This window comes from Schistocerca cancellata, chromosome 7, assembly GCF_023864275.1.
Source record: "Schistocerca cancellata isolate TAMUIC-IGC-003103 chromosome 7, iqSchCanc2.1, whole genome shotgun sequence".
Taxonomy (NCBI): Eukaryota; Metazoa; Arthropoda; class Insecta; order Orthoptera; family Acrididae; genus Schistocerca; species Schistocerca cancellata.
The window spans coordinates 505,073,946-505,095,419 of NC_064632.1; the positions used below are offsets into that span (position 1 = coordinate 505,073,946).

General features: G+C 42.4%; 1 protein-coding gene across 1 annotated transcript in view; it reads left to right on the forward strand.

Annotated features, from left to right (window-relative positions):
• The window catches only part of LOC126092869 (testis-specific serine/threonine-protein kinase 3-like), a 184,964-nt gene that overhangs the window by 102,657 nt on the left and 60,833 nt on the right, over positions 1-21,474 (forward strand). Inside the window, exon 4 of the mRNA XM_049908600.1 lies at positions 3,731-3,880. Coding sequence (XP_049764557.1) covers positions 3,731-3,880 — 150 coding nt within the window. The remainder of the gene's footprint in view (positions 1-3,730; positions 3,881-21,474) is intronic.

Below are 21,474 nucleotides of genomic sequence, written 5' to 3' on the forward strand. Positions count from 1 at the left end.
AACCTCTGGCTCGCACAAGCCGGTCTGACGACATGATCGAGAAAGTGCAGAGAATTGTTTTGGGGGATCGCCGAATGACTGTTGAGCAGATTGCCTCCAGAGTTGGCATTTTTGTAGGTTCTGTGCACACAATCCTGCATGACGACCTGAAAATGCGAAAAGTGTCATCCAGGTGGGTGCCACGAATACTGACGGACGACCACGTGGCTGCCCGTGTGGCATGTTGCCAAAGCAATGTTGACGCGCAACGACAGCATGAATGGAACTTTCTTTTCGTCGGTTGTGACAATGGATGAGACTTGGATGCCATTTTTCAATCCAGAAACAAAGCGCCAGTCAGCTCAATGGAAGCACACAGATTCACCTACGAAAATGTTTTGAAGAACAAATTCCTTCCTGCACTGCAACAAAAACGTCCGGGAAGGGCTGCGCGTGTGCTGTTTCACCAAGACAACGCACCCGCACATCGAGCTAACGTTACGCAACAGTTTCTTCGTGATAACAACTTTGAAGTGATTCCTCATTCTCCTTGCTCACCTGACCTGGCTCCTAGTGACTTTTGGCTTTTTCCAACAATGAAAGACACTCTCCGTGGCCGCACATTCACCAGCCGTGCTGCTATTGCCTCAGCGATTTTCCAGTGGTCAAAACAGACTCCTAAAGAAGCTTTCGCCGCTGCCATGGAATCATGGCGTCAGCGTTGTGAAAAATGTGTACGTCTGCAGGGCGATTACGTCGAGAAGTAACGCCAGTTTCATCGATTTCGGGTGAGTAGTTAATTAGAAAAAAAATCGGAGGCCTTAGAACTTGAATGCACCTCGTAGGATGGCTGGTGGGAGCCAGACACGCCACTTCCACCTGGAGTCTCTTCACTGTGTGTTGCCACACAGATGCCGCCTAGTCGCAGCTCCAACTCCAGTGTTCTTGAATCAGATTTTCACTCTGCAGCGGAGTGTGCGCTGATATGAAACTTTCCTAGCAGATTAAAACTGTGTGCCGGACCGAGACTCGAACTCGGGACCTTTGCCTTTCGCGGGCAATTGTTCTGTCAACAGAGCTGCCCAAGCACGACTCATGCACCGTCCTAGAGCCCCTTGGTAGTGCAGTTGCCTGCGAAAGGCAAAGGTCCCGAGTTTGAGTCTCAGTCCGGCACACAGTTTTAATCTGCCAAGAAAGTTCCATTGTTCTTGCTTTAGTTGAGAGAGCATCTTCCCTCTTGACATTGAGAGCTGGACTCTATTTCTCGGTGAATTAGTTGTAATGAACTTTCGTACGCTTGGAAAAATACAAGTAAATCTTCTGTATATTCTATTAACTTATTCGTTAATCATTTCTGCTCCTGTCCAGTTTCCATACGAGGTCAGTTGCCGCCCCAGTCTGTAGCCCACCTCTCCTTACCATCGTGTATGAAGCCGTACACATCAGAGAGTAGTTCACAGAACTTAACTGAACCGTTCTTCTTCATCCACCCTATAGTTCGGATCTGACACGTTCCAACTTCAATACGTTTGGCTCAATGAAGGATGCACCCCATGGGAAGCAGTGTGTGGATGATGTGGAGCATACAGGCTTTTCCAGTAAGGTGGCGTAAGGCACTGAACGAAAATTACGTTGAAAATGGTTCAAACGGCTCTGAGCACTATGGGACTTAACTGCTGAGATCATCAGTCACCTAGAACTTAGAACTACTTAAACCTAACTAACCTACGGACATCACACACATCCATGCCCGAGGCAGGATTCGAACCTGCGACCGTAGAAGTCTCGCGGTTGCAGACTGAAGCGCCTAGAACCGCTCGGCCACTCCGGCCGGCGAAAATTATGTTGAAAAATAGGTTTTGTAGCCAAACTGGTGTGAAACAATATGGTGCATGGGAATCCTGAATAAAACCAACCTGCTTTCAGAGAAGAGAAGTGTTGCATTACCTACTGCATGCCACCCGTATTTGTCGTATTGAAAGTTCAACTGTGCTGCTCTAGCGATATCTGGCTGATAAATTATCTAGATGATAATCTGAGCAGCCCCCTTACCTTATTTGCAGTTGCCGCTGTAATTTACCATGTAGTAAAATCATCAGACCATCAATTCCAATTACAAAATGATCTAGAGAGAATTTCTGTGTGGTGCGAAAAGTGACAATTGGCACTAAACAAAGAAAAGTGCGAGGTCATCCACATGGGTACTAAAAGAAATCCGATAAATTTTGGGTATACGATAAATCGCAGCAATCTAAGGGCTGTCAATTCGACTAAATACTTAGGAATTACAATTACGAGTAACTTAAATTGGAAAGACCACATAAGTAATATCGTGGGGAAGGCGAAACGAAGCTGCGCTTTGTTGGCAGAACACTTAGAAGATGCGGCAAGCCCGCTAAAGAGACAGTCTACCTTACACTTGTCCGTCCTCTGCTGGAATATTGCTGCACGGTGTGGGATCCTTGCCAGGTAGGACTGACGGAGGACATCGAAAAAGTACAAAGAAGGGCAGCTCGTTTCGTGTTATCGCGCAGTAGGGGTGAGAGTGTCACTGATATGATACGCGACTTGGGGTGGCAGTCACTAAAACAAAGGTGGTTTTGAAACTTCCTGGCAGATTAAAACTGTGTGCCCGACCGAGATTCGAACTCGGGACCTTTACCTTTCGCGGGCAAGTGCTCTACCATCTGAGCTACCGAAGCACGACTCACGCCCGGTACTCACAGCTTTACTTCTGCCAGTACCTCGTCTCCTACCTTCCAAACTTCCGCAGGAGAGCTTCTGTAAAGTTTGGAAGGTAGGAGACGAGGTACTGGCAGAAGTAAAGCTGTGAGTACCGGGCCTGAATCGTGCTTCGGTAGCTCAGATGATAGAGCACTTGCCCGCGAAAGGTAAAGGTCCCGAGTTCGAATCTCGGTCGGGCACACAGTTTTAATCTGCCAGGAAGTTTCATATCAGCGCACACTCCGCTGCAGAGTGAAAATCTCATTCTGGAAACATCCCCCAGGCTGTGGCTAAGCCATGTCTCCGCAATATCCTTTCTTTCAGGAGTGCTAGTTCTGCAGTTTCGCAGGAGAGCTTCTGTAAAGTTTGGAAGGTAGGAGACGAGGTACTGGCAGAAGTAAAGCTGTGAGTACCGGGCGTGAATCGTGCTTCGGTAGCTCAGATGGTAGAGCACTTGCCCGCGAAAGGTAAAGGTCCCGAGTTCGAATCTCGGTCGGGCACACAGTTTTAATCTGCCAGGAAGTTTCATATCAGCGTACACTCCGCTGCAGAGTGAAAATTTCATTCTGTAAAGGTGGTTTTGTTTGCGGCGAGATGTATTTACGAAATTTCAATCACCAACCTTCTCTTCCGAATGGCAATATATATTTTGTTGACACCCTCCTATGTAGGGAGAAATGATCATCATGGTAAAATAAGAGAAATCAGAGCTCGCACAGAAAAATTTAAGAGCTCGTTTTTCCCGCGTGCCGTTCTAGAGTGGAACGGCAAAGAGACAGCTTGAAGGTGGTACAGTGAACCCTCTGCCAGGCACCTAAGTGTGAATTGTAGAGTAACCATGTAGATGTAGATGTAGATTCATTCTCTGCATCATCACGCGTCCTCCCCCAGCACTTTGCACAGTGGGCAAGAATGTCTCCAGTGCGCATGCGTCAGGTACGGAACTGTCAACCGCAGAGGCAGAGTGTGTGGCTGAACGACTCGGGTGAGGGGTGGTGGATCCTGAGGCGAGCCGCGGTGTGCGCAGGGTGTACATCGTGATGGAGTACGCGCCGAACGGCAGCCTGCTGGAGGTGATCCGCAGGGAGAGCTACATCAAGGAGCCGCGGGCGCGCGTCTGGTTCCGCCAGCTGGTCGACGCGGTCGAGTACTGCCACAACCAGGGAGTCGTGCACAGGTACCTTCTCCGCCCACCTCACTCTCACTGTCTGTTTGCCCTATCTTCTCGTTCCACCTTTATTTATTTATTTACTTCGTATTTAATTAGACCACTGTGCTGATATCACTGTAAAGTAGCTCGGCAATTACCTTTTGGTAGTGCATTCAGCGTCGATGGACGGCTTATCTAAATATGTTATTGTACAGTCTTGATGTTCAGCAAGTGGCCAGTAAATATGTTATCTGAGTCAGAGCGTCTCATTATTCCTGGCACTTTTCCCTTCATTCTCTACCTTTGTACTTAGATTGGGCTATTCAAGATTCAAGTTCTTTTCGACGAAATACCAGGCTATTTCGTTCCAATTGGTAACATTTAGCAGAGGGAGTGCGGGGGCGGGTAATTTCCTATTATGGTATTGGCGTTAGAACCAAGGAAAATCTCCAATATATGTTCTTCGGGTCAGGGCGATTGACATTATTTTTAATTCATTTTCATCGCTATAAGTCCCACACAGAATCGTGTAGATCTAGTGCATGGTCGAATACCTATTCATGGGTGTAAGAGGGTAAATTCCATGACTCCCTCTACAAGTGCAATATGGTTACTCTTATATACGCTATCCGATAAAAAGTATCTGAACACCTATTAGTGGACACTAATATTGCGTATGTCCACATTTTGCCTTTTTGACGACTCTACCGGGGGACTCTTACACTTACGTCTCTGAATGTCCGCGGAGGAATGGCAGCCCGTTCTCCCTCGGGATCCGAAACCAGAGAAGGTAATGGCGTTGTACGCTGGGGTCCGAAGTGAAGTCATCGTACTAACTTATCCGAAAGGTGTCCTGATAGGTCATGACAGTGGCAGGCCTGTCCATTTCAGGACGTTACTATCCACAAACCGTTCCCTCACAAGAGCTGCTTTACAACAGGGTGCGTTGCAATGCTACTATAGGCAACCATCGTCTCCGAGCAGTTCCTCTACTGTAGGCAGTACACAATGCTGTGAAATTTATTCATATCATTCCACATTTAGCATTTTCTCAAGGGTAACAATGAGGCGCTACCCTATACACGGAAAACACCTCCATACCTTAACACTACCTCCTCTGTACTTCACTGTTCAACCACACATGATGGCTGTAGCGGTTATCCAAGCACTCGCGAAACCCTAACGTTTCCCTCGGGATACCACAAGGAATTTATATACGCATAAAACTTCATCCGAAATTGTGCTAAACGCATTCTCTGAAAATTGTTTCGAGCAGTTAGTTTATGAGTCCAAGCGAATAGTAAACGCTTGTGAAAACACACTTGATCTCTTAGCACCAAATAATCCTGAGTTAACAATGAGCATCAAAACGGATGCAGGGATTAGTGAACACAGGTTTGTCGTAGCGAGACAGAATGTTGAAACCCCCGATCCTCCAAAAATATACCTATTCAAAAAGCAGATAAAAATTCGCTTGACGTCTTTCTGAGAGACAATCTCCACTACTTCCAAATTAACAATATAAGTGTAGACAAGATGTGGCTACAATTCAAAGAAATAGTATCGGCAGCAGTTGAGAGATTTATACCAAATAAATTAACGAACGACGTAACTGATCCTCCATGGTACACAAAATGGGTCAGAACACTGTTATAGTGACTACGAAAAAAAACATGCCATATTTAAACAGACGTAAAATCTCCAAGATTGGTGGTTTTTACAGAAACTCGAAATTTAGCGCGGACTTGAATGCGAGATGCTTATAGTAGCTTCAACAACGTAACTTTTTCTCGAAACCTGGCAAATAACCAAAGACATTCTGGTCGTATGTGAAGGATGCCAGCGGCAAGACACAACAATGCCTTCTCTCCTCGATAGTAATGGAGGTACTATCGAAGACAGTACTGTCAACGCAGAGTTACTAAACAAAGCCTTCCGGACTGCCTTCGCAAAAGAAGACGAAGTAAATAGTTCAGAATTCGAATCAAGAACAACTGCCAACATGAGTAACGTAGAAGTAAATATCCTCGGAGTGGTGAAGTATCTTAAATCACTTAATAAAAGCAAGTCTTCTGGTCCAGACTGTACACCAATTAAGTTTCTTTAGAGTTTACTGATGCAATAGCTCCATACTTAACAATCATATACACCCGTTCGCAAGTCGAAAGATCCACACCCAAAGACTGGAAAGTTGCACAGGCCACACCAATATTCAATAAAGGTAGTAGGAGTAATCCACTAATCGTTAACGTCGATATGCAGCAGGATTTTAGAACATTATGCATTACCTCGAACGAAACGGTCTACTGACACACAGTCAACATGGGTTTAGAAAACATCGTTCGTGTGAAACACAACTACACTACTGGCCATTAATATTGCTATACCACGAAGATGACGTGCTACAGACTCGAAATTTAACCGACAGGAAGAAGATGCTATGATATGCAAATGATTAGCTTTTCAGAGCATTCAGACAAGGTTGGCGCCGGTGGCGATACCTACAACGTACTGACGTGAGGATAGTTTCCAACCGATTTCTCATACACAAACAGCAGTTGACCGGCGTTGCATGGTGAAACGCTGTTGTGATGCCTCGTGTAAGGAGGAGAAATGCGTACCTTCACGTTTCCGACTTTGATAAAGGTCGGATTGTAGCCTATCGCGATTGCGGTTTATCGTATTGCGACATTGCTGCTCGCGTTGGTCCAGATCCAATGACTGTTAGCACAATATGGAATTGGTGCGTTCAGGAGGGTAATGTGGAACACTGTGCTGGATCCCAACGGCCTCGTATCACTAGCAGTCGAGATAACAGGCATCTTATCCGCGTGGCTGTAACGGATCGCGCAGGCACGTATCGATCCCTGAGTCAACAGATGGGGACGTTTGCAAGACAACAACTATCTGCACGAACAGTTCGACAACGTTTGCAGCAGCATGGACTATCAGATCGGAGACCATGGCTGCGGTTACCCTTGACGCTGCGTCACAGACAGGAGCGCCTGCGATGGTGTACTCAACGACGAACCTGGGTGCACGAAGGGCGAAACATCATTTTTTCTGATGAATGCAGGTTCTGCTTACAGCATCATGATGGTTGCATCCGTGTTTGGCGACATCGCTGTGAACGCACATTGGAAGCGTGTATGCGTCATCGTCATACTGGCGTATCACCCGGCGTGATGGTATGGGGTGCCATTGGTTACACGTCTCGATCACCTCTTGTTCGCATTGACGGCACTTTGAACAGTGGACGTTACATTTCAGATGTGTTACGGCACGTGGCTCTACACTTCATTCGATCCCTGCGAAACCCTACATTTGCGCGGGATAATGGAAGACCGCATGTTGAAGGTCCTGTACGGGCCTTTCTGGATACAGAAAATGTTCGACTGCTGCCCTGGCCAGCACATTCTCCAGATCTCTCACCAACTGAAAACGTCTGGTCAATGGTGGCCGAGCAACCGGCTCGTCACAATACGCCAGTCACTACTCTTGATGAACTGTGGTAGTGTGTTGAAGCTGCATGGGTAGCTGTACCTGTTCACGCCATCCAAGCTCTGTTTGACTCAATGCCCAGGCGTATCAAGGCCGTTTTTGCGGCCAGAGGTGGTTGTTCTGGGTACTGATTTCTCAGGATTTGTGCACCCAAATTGCGTGAAAATGTAATCACATGTCAGTTCTAGTATAATATATTTGTCCAATGAATACCCGTTTATCATCTCCATTTCTTCTTGCTGTAGCAATTTTAATCGCCAGTAGTGTAGCTCTTTATTTACATGAAGGGCTGAGTGCTGTCGTTTATCGACCTGTAAAGTCATCAGAAGATCAAAACAAACTGAAAACGATTTAGAAATGAAACATCTATGGTGCTAAAATTGTCAATTGACCCTAAATATCTAAACGTGAGAGTTCACCCACTTGGGTGCTAAAACGAATCCGTTGAACTTCGGTTCCATGATGCATCAGATAAATCTAAACGCCATAAATTCGACTAAATACCTAGGAATTGCAATTACGAACAACTTAAATTGGAGGGAACACATAGAAAATGTTGTGGGGTAGGCTAAGCAAAGACTGCGTTTTATTGGCAGAACACTTAGAAAATATAACAGATCGACGAAGGAGGCTGCCTACACTACACTTGCCCGTCCTCTTTTAGAATACTGCTGCGCGGGGTGGGATCCTTACGTTTTGTATTACCACGAAATAGGGGAGAGAGTGTAACTGAAATGACACAGGATTTGTGGTGGACATAATTAAAACAAAGGTGTTTTTCGTTGCGGCGGAATCTTCTCACGAAATTCCAATTACTAACTTTCTCCTCCGAATGCGGAAATACTTTGTTGAGGCCGACCTACATAAGGAGCAACGATCGCCATGATGAAATAAGGGAAATCAGAGCTCGTACGGAAAGATACAGGTGTTCGTTCTTCCCGCGCGCCAAACGAGATTGGGATTGGAATAATAGAGAATTGTGAAGGCTGTTCGATGAACCCTCTGCCAGACACTTAATGTTATTTGCAGAGTATCCATGTAGCTATAGATGTAGCACTTCAAACCATTCGTTTACAGTCGTCCACTGTCCACTGCCGTAGCTTTAAAGAGCTACGTCAAACATCGGTTAACGGTGACTGCAAAAATATGTGGCACAGTTACTGAACTATCTGGGCTGCTAATAGAAGTTTGGAACTCACGAATGTCTTCTCCCTACCTCTGCGGTGCTCGACGATCGCAGTCCATCACTGCACTATTTCTGGCTGGCTTTGCTTTAGCTGTGTCTGTTTCTTCGCGCTTCCACTTCACAGTCACGTCACAACAATTGACTAGCGCGCGTTCGGCGCCACTGAGCTCTGCTGACCCCCCCCCCCCCCTCCCAATTCTCCTGTTAATGCTTCTCCACTGACAACACAATTTTCCTTCTGTACTGGTAGGTCCACCACTGCTGACATCTAGTGGTCAATTCTGCATCACGTAGGGGTATCCAGATACTTTTGATTAGATAGTGCGTACATATTTTCTGTGCTATATGGTAACAGAGAAAATAAGGCGGATGCGGCTTGAATTAAATACAAACAAACGTAAATAGTTCAAATATTTAACAAGGGACATTATTATTAAGTCAAAATATTCTAAAATCGTATCTAGATTTTCATTAATAAGACATAACAAAATTAACTTCTTGTAGTACTGGCCCACATCCTGTGTGAATTGTTTAGAGAACACCATATTCTGCTTACGGCTGTAGAAGTTTTAATTTTTCAGTTGAAATTTCAACATAAAGCCTCTATCAAGGATAAATAAATGGTACCATTTCACGGAAGATATATACCTGTAACTTGTAAGTCATAAATCTTGTTCCTTGTGTCAGTGGTGACAGCTGTTGGATCCAATGTACTGAAGTGTGATACAATGCTGTCAGAACACCGTTCCTATTAACTTTTGTTTTTGCCGTCACGTGACACTAGTTATTTACGCTTGAGAGTGACCTTACTCCTGACTGGTATGTAACAAAGCTCCTAACGATGGTTCTAAGTATTCTTGTACGAGGGTGACCCAAAAAGTAAGGTCTCCTATTTTTTATAAGTACATAGACCTGTTGATTTCTACAATGGTTTACGTCAGTTTACAGCTTGAGTATTTAGCTATTTTTCGACATAATCACCATTTCTGTCGATGCATTTTTGTAGATTCTGTGGCAGTTTTTGTATGCCCATGTCATACCAGCTCGCCGCCATGCTGTTCAGAAAGTTATGAACCTCTTCTTTCACCTCGCCGTCGGAGCTGAATCTCTGGGATCACAATTAACGCTGACAGGTACTGTGAGACTCTGAAAGAACTCAAACGGGCAATTCAGAACCGGAGAAGAGGAATGTTGAGCAAGGGCGTACACATTCTCCATGAAAATGCTCGCCCACACATCGCACGGCAAACCGGTTCTCCCCTGCAACAGTTTCAGTGGAACATAATCACCCACCCACCCTATAGTACTGACTTGAGGACCAGTTCCCTAGGTTAAAAGAACATTTGGCCGGAAAGCGATTCAGCTCCAACGACGAGGTGCAAGAAGACGTTCTTAACTTTCTGAACAGCATGGCTGCGAGCAGGTATGACATGGTCATGCAAAAACTGCCACAGCGTCTACAAAAATGCATCGACAGAAATGGTATTATGTCGAAAAATAGCTAAATATTCAAGCTCTAAACTGATTTAAACCATTGTAGAAATAAAGAGGTCTATGTATGTATAAAAAAATGGGAGACCTTGCTTTTCGGATTACCCTCGTATTAGTATTATTTCTTAGGGGGATTTTCCGGAGAATTCTATTTAATGAAGAGCAATAATCCTTTTAGAAAGTATTCGTGGTCTAATTTCTTTGTATTGTTTTCCATAAATTGTAATACACACTCTCAGCTCTTTATATTCGTCAACACTATATATTCATTTATTTCACTTATTAACACTTATTTATTGTATTTATTTATTCTGGAGTTATGGTATATGTGATGAGATGTATATCATTGGTTGTGGTTCCCCGAACTATACTAAAAGAAAATACTGGTTTTCTTCCTGGAGAAAAAAAATGTAGATAGTGAATGAGGGGGAACGATGTTATAATTTTGCGCAGAATAACGTCAAAGTCTACGGCTTTTAAAAGTTTACGATGTAATTTGAACGTTTTGTTGTTGTTGTGGTCTTCAGTCCTGGGACTGGTTTGATGCAGCTCTCCATGCTACTGTATCCTGTGCAAGCTTCTTCATCCCCCAGTACCTACTGCAGCCTTCTAAATCTGCTTAGTGTGATCCCTTGATGCCTTAGAACAAGTCCTACCAACCGATCCCTTCTTCTAGTCAAGTTGTGCCACAAACTCCTCTTCTCCCCAATTATATTCAATTCCTCCTCATTAGTTATGTAATCTACCTATCTGATCTTCAGCATTCTTCTGTAGCACCACATTTCGAAAGCTTCTATTCTCTTCTTGTCTAAACTATTTATCGTCCATGTTTCACTTCCATACATGGCTACACTCCATACAAATACTTTCAAAAACTACTTCCTGACACTTAAATCAATACTCGATGTTAACAAACTTCTCTTCTTCAAAAACGCTTTCCTTGCCATTGCCAGTCTACATTTTATATCCTCTCTACTTCGCCCATCATCAGTTACTTTGCTCCCCAAATAGCAAACCTCCTTTACTACTTGAAGTGTCTCATTTCCTAATCTAATTCCCATAGCATCACCCAATTTAATTCGACTACATTCCATTGCCCTCGTTTTGCTTTTGTTGATGTTCATCTTATACCCTCCTTTCAAGACACTGTCCATTCCGTTCAACTGCTCTTCCAAGTCCTTTGCTGTCTCTGACAGAATTACAATGTCATCGGCAAACCGAAAAATTTTTATTTCTTCTCCATGGATTTTAATACCTACTCCGAATTTTTCTTTTGTTTACTTCACTGCTTGCTCAATATACAGATTGAATAATATTGGGGAGGGGCTACAACTCTTTCTCACTCCCTTCCCAACCACTGGTTCCCTTTCGTGCCCCTCGACTCTTATAACTGCCATCTGGTTTCTGTAAAAATCGTAAATAGCCTTACGCTCCCTGTATTTTACCCCTGACAACTTCAGAATTTGAAAGAGAATATTCCAGTCAACATTTCAAAAGCTTTCTCTAAGTCTACAAATGCTAGAAACGTAGGTTTGCGTTTCCTTAATCTAGCTTCTAAGATAAGTTGTAGGGTCAGTATTGCCTCACGTGTTCCAACATTTCTATGGAATCCAAACTGATCTTCCCCGAGGTCAGCTTCTACCAGTTTTTCCATTCGTCTGTAAAGAATTCGCGTTAGTATTTTGCAGCTGTGACTTATTAAACTGATAGTTCGGTAATTTTCACATCTGTCAACATCTGCTTTCTTTGGGATTAGAATTACTATATTCTTCTTGAAGTCTGTGGGAATTTCGCCTTTCCCATACATCTTTCTCACCAAATGGTAGAGGTTTGTTAGGCCTGGCTCTCCCAAGGCTGTCAGTACTTGTAATGGAATGTTGTCTACTCCCGTGGCCTTGTTTCGACTTAGATCTTTCAGTGCTCTATCAAACTCTTCACGCAGTATCATACTTCCCATTTCATCTTCATCTACCTCCTCTTTCATTTCCATAATATTGTCCTCAAGAACATCGCCCCTGTATAGATCCTCTATATACTCCTTCCACCTTTCTGCTTTCCCTTCTTTGCTTAGAACTGGATTTCCATCTGAGCTCTTGATATTCATACAAGTGGTTCTCTTTTCTCCAAAGGCCTCTTTAATTTTCCTGTAGGCAGTATCTATCTTACCCCTCGTGAGATAAGCCTGTACATCCTTACATTTGTCCTCTAGCCATCCCCGTTTAGCCATTTTGCACTTCCTGTCGATCTCATTTTTGAGACGTTTGAATTCCTTTTTGACTGCTTCACTTACTGCATTTTTGTATTTTCTCCTTTCATCAATTAAATTCAGTATCTCTTCTGTTACCCAAGGATTTCTACTAGCCCTCGTCTTTTTACCTACTTGATCCTCTGCTACCTTCACTATTTCATTCCTCAAAGCTATCCATTCTTCTTCTACTGTATTTCTTTCTACCAATCCTGTCAATTGTTCCCTTATGCTCTCCTTGAAACTCTGTAGAACCTCTGGTTCTTTCAGTTTATCCAGGTCCCATCTCCTTAAAATCCCACCTTTTTGCACTTTCTTCAGTTTTAATCTACAGTTCATAACCAATAGATTTTGGTGAGAATCCACAACTGCCCCTGGAAATGTCTTACAATTTAATACGTGGTTCCTAACTCTCTGTCTTACCATTATATAATCAGATATCTTCTAGTATCTCCAGGGTTCTTCCATGTATACAGCCTTCTTTAATGATTCTTGAACCAAGTGTTATTTATGATTAAGTTACGCTCTGTGTTAAATTCTACCAGGCGGCTTCCTCTTTCATTCCTAACCCCCATTCCACATACACCTACTACTTTTCCTTCTTTTCTCTTTCCTACTATTGAATTCCAGTCACGCATGACAACTAAATTTTCGTCTCCCTTCACTATCTGAATAATTTCTTTTATCTTATCATACATTTCATCAATCTCTTCATCATCTGCGGAGCTAGTTGGCACATAAACTTGTACTACTGTGGTAGGCGTGGGCCTCATGTCTATCTTAGCTACAATATTGCGTTCACTGTGCTGTTTGTAGTAGCTTACCGGCAATGCTATTTTTTTTATTCATTATTAAACCGACTCCTGCATTAGCCCTATTTGATTTTGTATTTATAAACCTGTATTCACCAGACCAAAAGTCTTGACCCTCCTGCCACCGAACTTCACTAATTACCACCATATCTAACTTTAATCTATCCATTTCCGTTTTTTAAATTTTCTAACCTACCTGCCCGATTAAGGGATCTGACATTCCACGTTCCAATCCGTTGGACGCCAGTTTTCTTTCTCTTAATGACGACGTCCTCTTGAGTAGTCCCCACCCAGAGATCCGAATGGGGGACTATTTTACCTCCGGAATATTTTACCCAAGAGGACGCCATCATCATTTAATCATACAGTAAAGCTGCATGCACTCGGCAAAAATTACGGCTGTAGTTTCCCCTTGCTTTCAGTCTTTCTCAGTAACACAACAGCAAGGCCGTTTTGGTTAGTGTTACAAGGCCAGATCAGTCAATCATCCAGACTGTTGCCCCTGCAACTACTGAAAAGGCTGCTGCCCCTCTTCAGGAACCACATGTTTGTCTGGCCTCTCAATAGATACCACTCCGTTATGGTTGCACCTACAGTACGGCTATCTGTATTGTTGAGGCAGGCAAGCCTCCCCACCAACGGCAAGGTCCATGGTTCATGCTATTCTAACATTAATAAACATAAAATATGCATGTTGGGATGGAATACCTGGAAAAATTATTAAAGTGGTACACAATACAACTGCAAACCCACTATCTCAAAAAATAAATCAATGTTTTGAAGAGGGCTGTTTTCCAGAGGTACTGAAATATGCTGAAGTCAAACTACTCTTCAAGAAGAGATCAAGAGAGATCATGGGAAATTATTGTCCTATCTAAAATATTTGAAAAACTTGCTGTTCACAAATCCAGAATTTCAATGCAAAATATTCTGTTATTCTAAACAATCGAAAAACTTGATTTTCACAAATCCAGAAATTCATTGTAAAACAGACTGTTATTCTAAACAATCAATTTAGTTTTCAGCAGGGGAAGAACACCATAGATGCTGCAAACAGTTTCATTTAGAAAATAAGTACATCATTAGATAAGAGAAATAAGGTGGCAGGAATTTTCTGCGATCTCACAAAGGTGTTTGGTTGTGTAAACCCTGCATTGCTTGTTTACAAACTTGAGAAATATGGCACTAGTGGCGGTGCCTTAAAATGGTTTTAACCCTACTTATCCAACAAAAAGCAAAGAGTTAGCATCTCTTCAAATGGCGCAGATTATTTTTCCGACAAAAAAAAAAAACCTCAAGGTATTCCACAAGGATCCATACTAGGCCCAGTCCTATATCTCTTCTATGTTAATGACTTACCATTAAATATCAGCTCCCCATCAGTTCTGTTTGCAAATGGTATTTCTGTCTTGGTTGAAGTTCAGGATTTCGAAAAAATTCCCAAATCTTTGATGAGTGCCCTCAGTACCTTAGAAACTTGGTTTCAGCTAAATGGGTTGAATGTAAACATATCTAAGACTCATGTGATGCAGTTCAAAACCAAACAGTCAAAATGTGAGCAGATTAAGATTGTACACAACAACCAAGATATAGAAGTTGACTCAGTCAAATTCTTCGGTTTAAATGTAGATAAAAATTTGAGCCGACAGGCACACATTGAATACCTGCCAAACAAACTGAACAGTTTTGCATTTGCAATGCAAATATTATAAACTGCAACTCTTATGGACACACGAAAAGTAGCATATATAAGCTACTTCGAATCCATTATTAGGTATGGTATTGTTTTTTGTGGCAGACAAACTTAGTGCTGATACTAAAAATACAGAAAAAAAACCATTTGAAACATGTGCACTGCAGATCACAAAGAACCATGTCAACCATCATTTAGAAAACTTTAAATATTAACTCTGCCATCCTTATACATATATGATATTATTATATTTTTGTACATCAGACATGAATTATTTGACGGCAACCACTTTGACCATTCACATAGTTCTAGAAACAAAGAAAATTTTATGCTCCCCACCCACTGCCTCTGACAGTATGCCAAGGGACCTCTATGTAGGGGAATGGAAATTTGTAATAAATTTAAATGGAACAAGTTGATGCAGATTAATTTAAGTTCACTTAAAAGAAAGCTATATGAGGTAGTGACACTGAGATGCTATTACTCAGTGGATGAATTCATGCAGGACAAACTGGAAATTGGAGATGGATACAGTGTGTTACATAATCCAAGAAATATCTTTACAGTGTTATTATTTATTGTAGTGCTATTATTTATTAATGTAAAAATCATTGTAACTGTATTATAAATTTTTAACATATCTCCTGTACACAAGCCAAATGGATTGCAAATAGGCATCATGAGATGAATAAAACACAATTCACAATGTTCTCAGTTGGCCATACAGGATTGTATATCCATTGCACAAAGACTGAGTGAGGAAATGAGGTCAACTGCAGCAAGAAAACTGTCCACAAGGACAGTGAAAGGATGCCTGGAGCATCATGGGCAGTCAGTGCAGCAACCATTGTTGCAGTCCGCTTTGACAAGGTAGCAGAGAGATGTGAACTGACAGTGGTGGACTCAAAGAAAACGTTACAGATTGGAGCATGCCTTACTATCTTCACAGACAACCTGATTATGTGTACAACATCACAAAAGACATTCATGTTTGGAGCCCCAAAGAAAAAAAAAAGAACATCACCATATAGCATTCACCATTGTCATAAATCCCAAAACCTTATCTGATGTTGTTGGGTGCCATTCGGTGTTCAACATAATCATCTGTGATTCACACTGCTGATAATTTGAGCAGTGGCAATTACATTTATAATGCTTTAAGTTTGGTGGTTGCAATCTACCTTCGAGGCCTTCACGACCTTTCAACATGTTGTCTACGCTGTCTTGTCATGACCTGCCTGATACTGAGGGTGCTCAACTGTTATCCTGGCCATCGCATACTCCAGATATCTCACTCTCTAAAAACATCTGCTCATGGGTTGCCAAGAGACTGGCATACTACCACTTGCCAGCCACTATGACAGAGGAATTGTAGCATAGAGTTGAAGCAGCATGGAATGATGTACCGATATCTTTCATCCCAGCTCAGTTCCACTCAATTTCCAGCTGGATTCGAACCATTTTTGCTGACAGAGATTGCTGTTCTGTGTATTACATTTTAAATTGGTCCTGTTAATCATCCAACCAACCAACTACATTTTGCAACCAGTATAGCCTCGAATCTACAAACATATGTAATTGCGTTTTCTTCGTATTACACTGTGTATGCACAGTAAGTAAAATTTCTTTCCTGATGTTGCAGTTTTACTAGTCAGCTGTGTACATAAGACAACATGAAGTGGATAATAACTTTACAATGTATTGTAAGTCCTACAGTGCAATCAACATGTGAAGACATTATATAGTGTCATGTTAACACACGTAATTAATAATAAAATAGACGGCATTAGGAAAATTATAAAAAAATTAAACAAATAAGGAGCAGCACGCTAATAACAAAACTTTTGAAAGTGAATTAAAATGTTGAGGTCATATCAGACCCCAAGAAAATGATTTTAACAACTATTTCAACGAAACAGTTGAGGGTTCTAATAAAAAAGAAATGACAGTACTAATAGTACTATCATGAGCTGCAAATGAATAAATGTCTCTCTACAAAGCAACAAAGAATAAAGAATTTTCAGAAATAATCCCATAAACAGGAGAAACGACAACACACAAAAATACTTGTAAAGGATAATGGGGGATGTATTTTGTTGTTGTGGCCCTCATTCTGGCAACCGGTTTGCTGCAGCTCTCCATGTTAATCTAACCTGTGTAGGTGTCTTCATCTTGCATAATTATTGCAACCTGTGTACTTGAACCTGCTTACTTAAGTTAGGCATTGCATTGGTCGCCCTCTACAATTTTTACCATCTACAGTTCCCTCCAATACAAAATTAACTATTCCCAGATCCATCGGAATGTATCTTATAAAAACAACTCTTTCTGTAGACAAGTTGCACCTTATATTCTTTTCCCCTAATTCAACTAATTATGTCTCCATTAGACAGCCAATCGTCACACAACGTTCAACATTCTTTTGTAACATCACATTTCACAAGCATCTATTCTTTTTTGTGTGTGTTGTTTAGTGTCCACTTTTCAGTTCCATATAAGGATCCACACCAGACAAATACTTTCAGAAAAGACTTCCTAAAACTTAAATTTATATTTGGTATTAAAAGAATTTCTCCTTTGCAGTAATGCTTTTCTTGTTATTTCCAGTCTGCATTTTAACACATCTACATCTACATGATTACTCTGCAATTCACATTTAAGTGCGTGGCAGAGGGTTCATCGAACCACAATCATACTATCTCTCTAGCATTCCACTCCCGAACAGCGCTCGGGAAAAGCGAACACCTAAACCTTTCTGTTCGAGCTCTGATTTCTCTTATTTTATTTTGACGATCATTCCTACCTATGTAGGTTGGGCTCAACAAAATATTTTCGCATTCGGAAGAGAAAGTTGGTGTCTGAAATTTCGTAAATAGATCCCGCCGCGACGAATGACGTCTTTGCTTTAATGACTTCCATCCCAACTCGCGTATCATATCTGCTACACTCTCTCCCCTATTACGTGATAATACAAAACGAGCTGCCCTTTCTTGCACCCTTTCGATGTCCTCCGTCAATAGTCTCTTTACTTCTGACATCATTGTATGTTTAGCTGCCCGAGCAGCAAGACTCATCTGCTACTTTTTGTGTGTTATTTCATAATCCAATTCCATAAGCAACACCCAATTTAATCAGACTATACTATACTGAGGAGCCAAAGAAACTGGTACACCTGCTTAATATCATGTAGGGCGCCTGCGAGCATGCAGAAGTGCCAAAACAAGATGTGTCTTGGGCTCGGATAATGTCTGAAGTAGTGCTGGAGGAAATCGACACCATGAATCCCACAGGGCTGTCCATAAATCCATAAGAGTACGAGGGGGTGGAGATCTCTTCTGAACAGCATGTTGCAAGGCATCTCAGATATGCTCAATAATGTTCATGTCTGGAGAGTTTGGTGACCAACAGAAGTGTTTACACTCAGAAGAGTGTTTCTGGAGCCACTCTGTAGCGATTCCGGTGTGTCGCATTGATCTGCTGGAATTGCTCAAGTCCATTGGAATGCACAATGGGCATGAATGGATGCAGGTGATCAGACTGGGTACTTACGTTCATGTTACCTGTCAGAATCGTATCTAGACATATCAGGGGTCCCTTATCACTCCGACGGACCATGTCCACACCATTACACAGCCTCCACCAGATTCAACAGTCCCCTGGTGATACGCAGGGTTCATGGATTCATGAGGTTGTTTCCATACCCATACAGGTCCATCCAATCGATACAATCTGAAACGAGACTCATCCAAACAGGCAACATGTTTCCTGTCGTCAACAGTGCAATGTCGGTGTTGACAAGCCCAGGTGAGGCATAAAGCTTTGTGCCGTGCAGTCGTCAAGGGTACACAAGTGGGGTTTTGGCTGCGAAAGCAATTATCAATGATGTTTCATTTGCACACTGACACTTGTTCATGGCCCAGCACTGAAATCTGCAGCAATTTGCGGAAGGGTTGCACTTCAGTCACAATGCTAAAACGCGCCGCAGTACTTTCCCCAATATTAAGGACGTCCAGAATGTAAACAATAACTGTTTACGTTCTCAAATTGGCCTCCAAAAGCTACTTACCTACAGCGCATGTGCGCCGTGCGAGATTTTCAATATCCTCTCTCTCTATCACTCCATCGGCTTAGTCGACTATTTTGTTGACATTATTCATTTAAACTATCCTGTGATGGTGATGAAAGAACTAAAGGCTTTTGTAAGCGTTATGCAAAAACTAATTACGTTTTCTATTCGAAATATCGTAAGCTTAACCACTATGAGAACGGTAGTTTCGTGCTAAGAAAGCCAGACATAAAAAACGATTTAATTTTTAATTTTATAGTGTTAAAATTTACAATATTTTGACGTTGAATTTACACAAACGTCAGCTTTATATTTCGTAAATCCAAGAACAAGGGGTTTTCAATGTTCAAGAATGATTTATGTTAGATATCGCTTTTGTTGGCCAGTTTGAAGTTGTTTCCCGGCTCGATAGACTAGGCAGTCCCGTATCAAATAGCTCGCCTTGACTCCCTATACACCAGTGTGGTATGTTCTAAACAATTATGGTTTACATATTGTATAGAGGACAAGTTTGCAACGTAAAGCTGGCGTCCACATCGAGAAGCTGCAAAAGTTCTCGAACAACTGGTTGCTAATACTGTATAGTTATATGGGTTTTTATGTCATACCGATGGAAGAAAGGAGAAACTGCGTTGCTTATGCTCATCATATTCGTCCCTTTTTGGGCATTTTTGTGCTTCAGACGTCAAAATATTTTGTAGAAGGAAACGTCACGCACAAAATATAAGAACGGACGTTAGGGCATAAGATACGTCAAGCTCTCAATAAGAGATTCGTGTTATAGAATCTTCCAGGGTATCAGTATTGCAGTGTGTGGTTATACCGTCAAACAGTCTGCAAAAGAAAATAATTTCTGTAAACTGAACTGATGATGTAAACTGTCGTAGATTTTATTTTTACTATGCGATGCGACAGGTTAGCTAACTTCTCATTAGCTAGAAGACATGAAACGAGAAACCTGAAAGGGACGTCTCTACTGAAACATATTTTTATTACGTTTCTTCGAAGTAAATTTCCTATTTTGTTTGTGAACTTACCTATACACAAGAGTCAAGGCGAAGGAAGGAAGCTTAGCTTTTATTTTCTCGTCGACAACGCGGTCATTGAAGACGGAACATAAGCACGGATTATGAATGGATGGAGAAGGACAGCGGTCGCGTACTTGTAAAGGGCCGGCCTGGGTGGCCGAGCGGTTCTAGGCGCTACAGTCTGGAACTGCGCGACGGCTACGGTCGCAGGTTCGAATACTGCTTAGGGCATGGATGTGTGTGATGTCCTTAGGTTAGTTAGGTTTAAGTAGTTCTAAGTTCTAGGGGACTGATGACCTCAGATGTTAAGTCCCATAGTGCTCAGAGCCATTTGAACCATTTTTGAACTTGCAAAGGAAACACCCTGATGGAGTCAGGTCGAGTAGGGTCGTGACCTCTCAATCATCTCACTGGAATTACAGTGCGTGCCTCAAACTCCAACCAGGCATCGAGAATTAACCAAATTACTAAATTTGTTTAGACGAATGTCGGGATGGCTCTTTCAAGAAGGGTGATACGGGTTCCTGCATCACAAACGTCATTACCAAGCTCGCTATGCGGTTCTGATGCTCTTTACGTTAAAATTTAACTTACTCCCTCATCTTACTTTCCTTGATTATTATCTTACTCCCTTTTCTTTTTGGCACATTCATTGCGCCTCTGTTTGTAGCCCATATCTATTCGTGTACCTTCATGCCCATCGCTTATCATTTGTATTCTTCGCTAGAGCATCTCTGGTTCCAAGCTTTTATTATAGCTGATTCCAATCGATTAACGAGCCAAGTGCTGAAAAACACTTGCTCTCGGGCTGGACACTGTTGTGAAATGATGTCGAAGTATCCGTTTGTGTGGTAGGCAATCTGTATGGCGCAAACAATCTGTAAAAACTCACCTGCCGAAATAGCCACGTGTGTTAAAGCACCGTATCCGGGACGTGGAGGTGCTTCGGCCCCGGATCGAATGCACCCGGCGATTTGACGACGTGGGTCGGTGTGTGAGTCAACCTGACTATGGCCGGCTGTTGAGCGGGTGCGCGTGTCCCGGCAGGTGAATACCAGCCTCATTCTCCGGTCCCGCCTCAGTTACACGATTCGCCAAGATTTAGAAATCTCTGGCTCACTTTCGTGCGCATAACACTACACGCAAACAGCTAGGGCACACATAATCCATTCCGAAGGGTAACGAGGTGGTGGCGCGAAGGGCCTCAGATCACTACTTAAACTAACCATGCCAAATCCAATAGCATCCATGCCGACTCATTACCGATGCGGGACAAAGGCACAAGAAAAAGAAGAAGAATCTATGTAAACTAAATGGCTAAAACGGTCACCCCGGCATCAAGTCCCAGTTACCGGTTGCCTACATAACAGCTTCGAAAGGAAACGAAAATCTGACTCTCAGTATTTGGTACAATTATTGACCAACTTAAAGAAACTGATTTCATAATCTACTCATTGAATGTTATATTTACATTTACATTTACATCTACATAGATACTCCGCAATCCACCATACAGTGCGTGGCGGAGGATACCTCGTGCCACAACTAGCATCTTCTCTCCCTGTTCCACTCCCAAACAGAACGAGGGAAAAATGACTG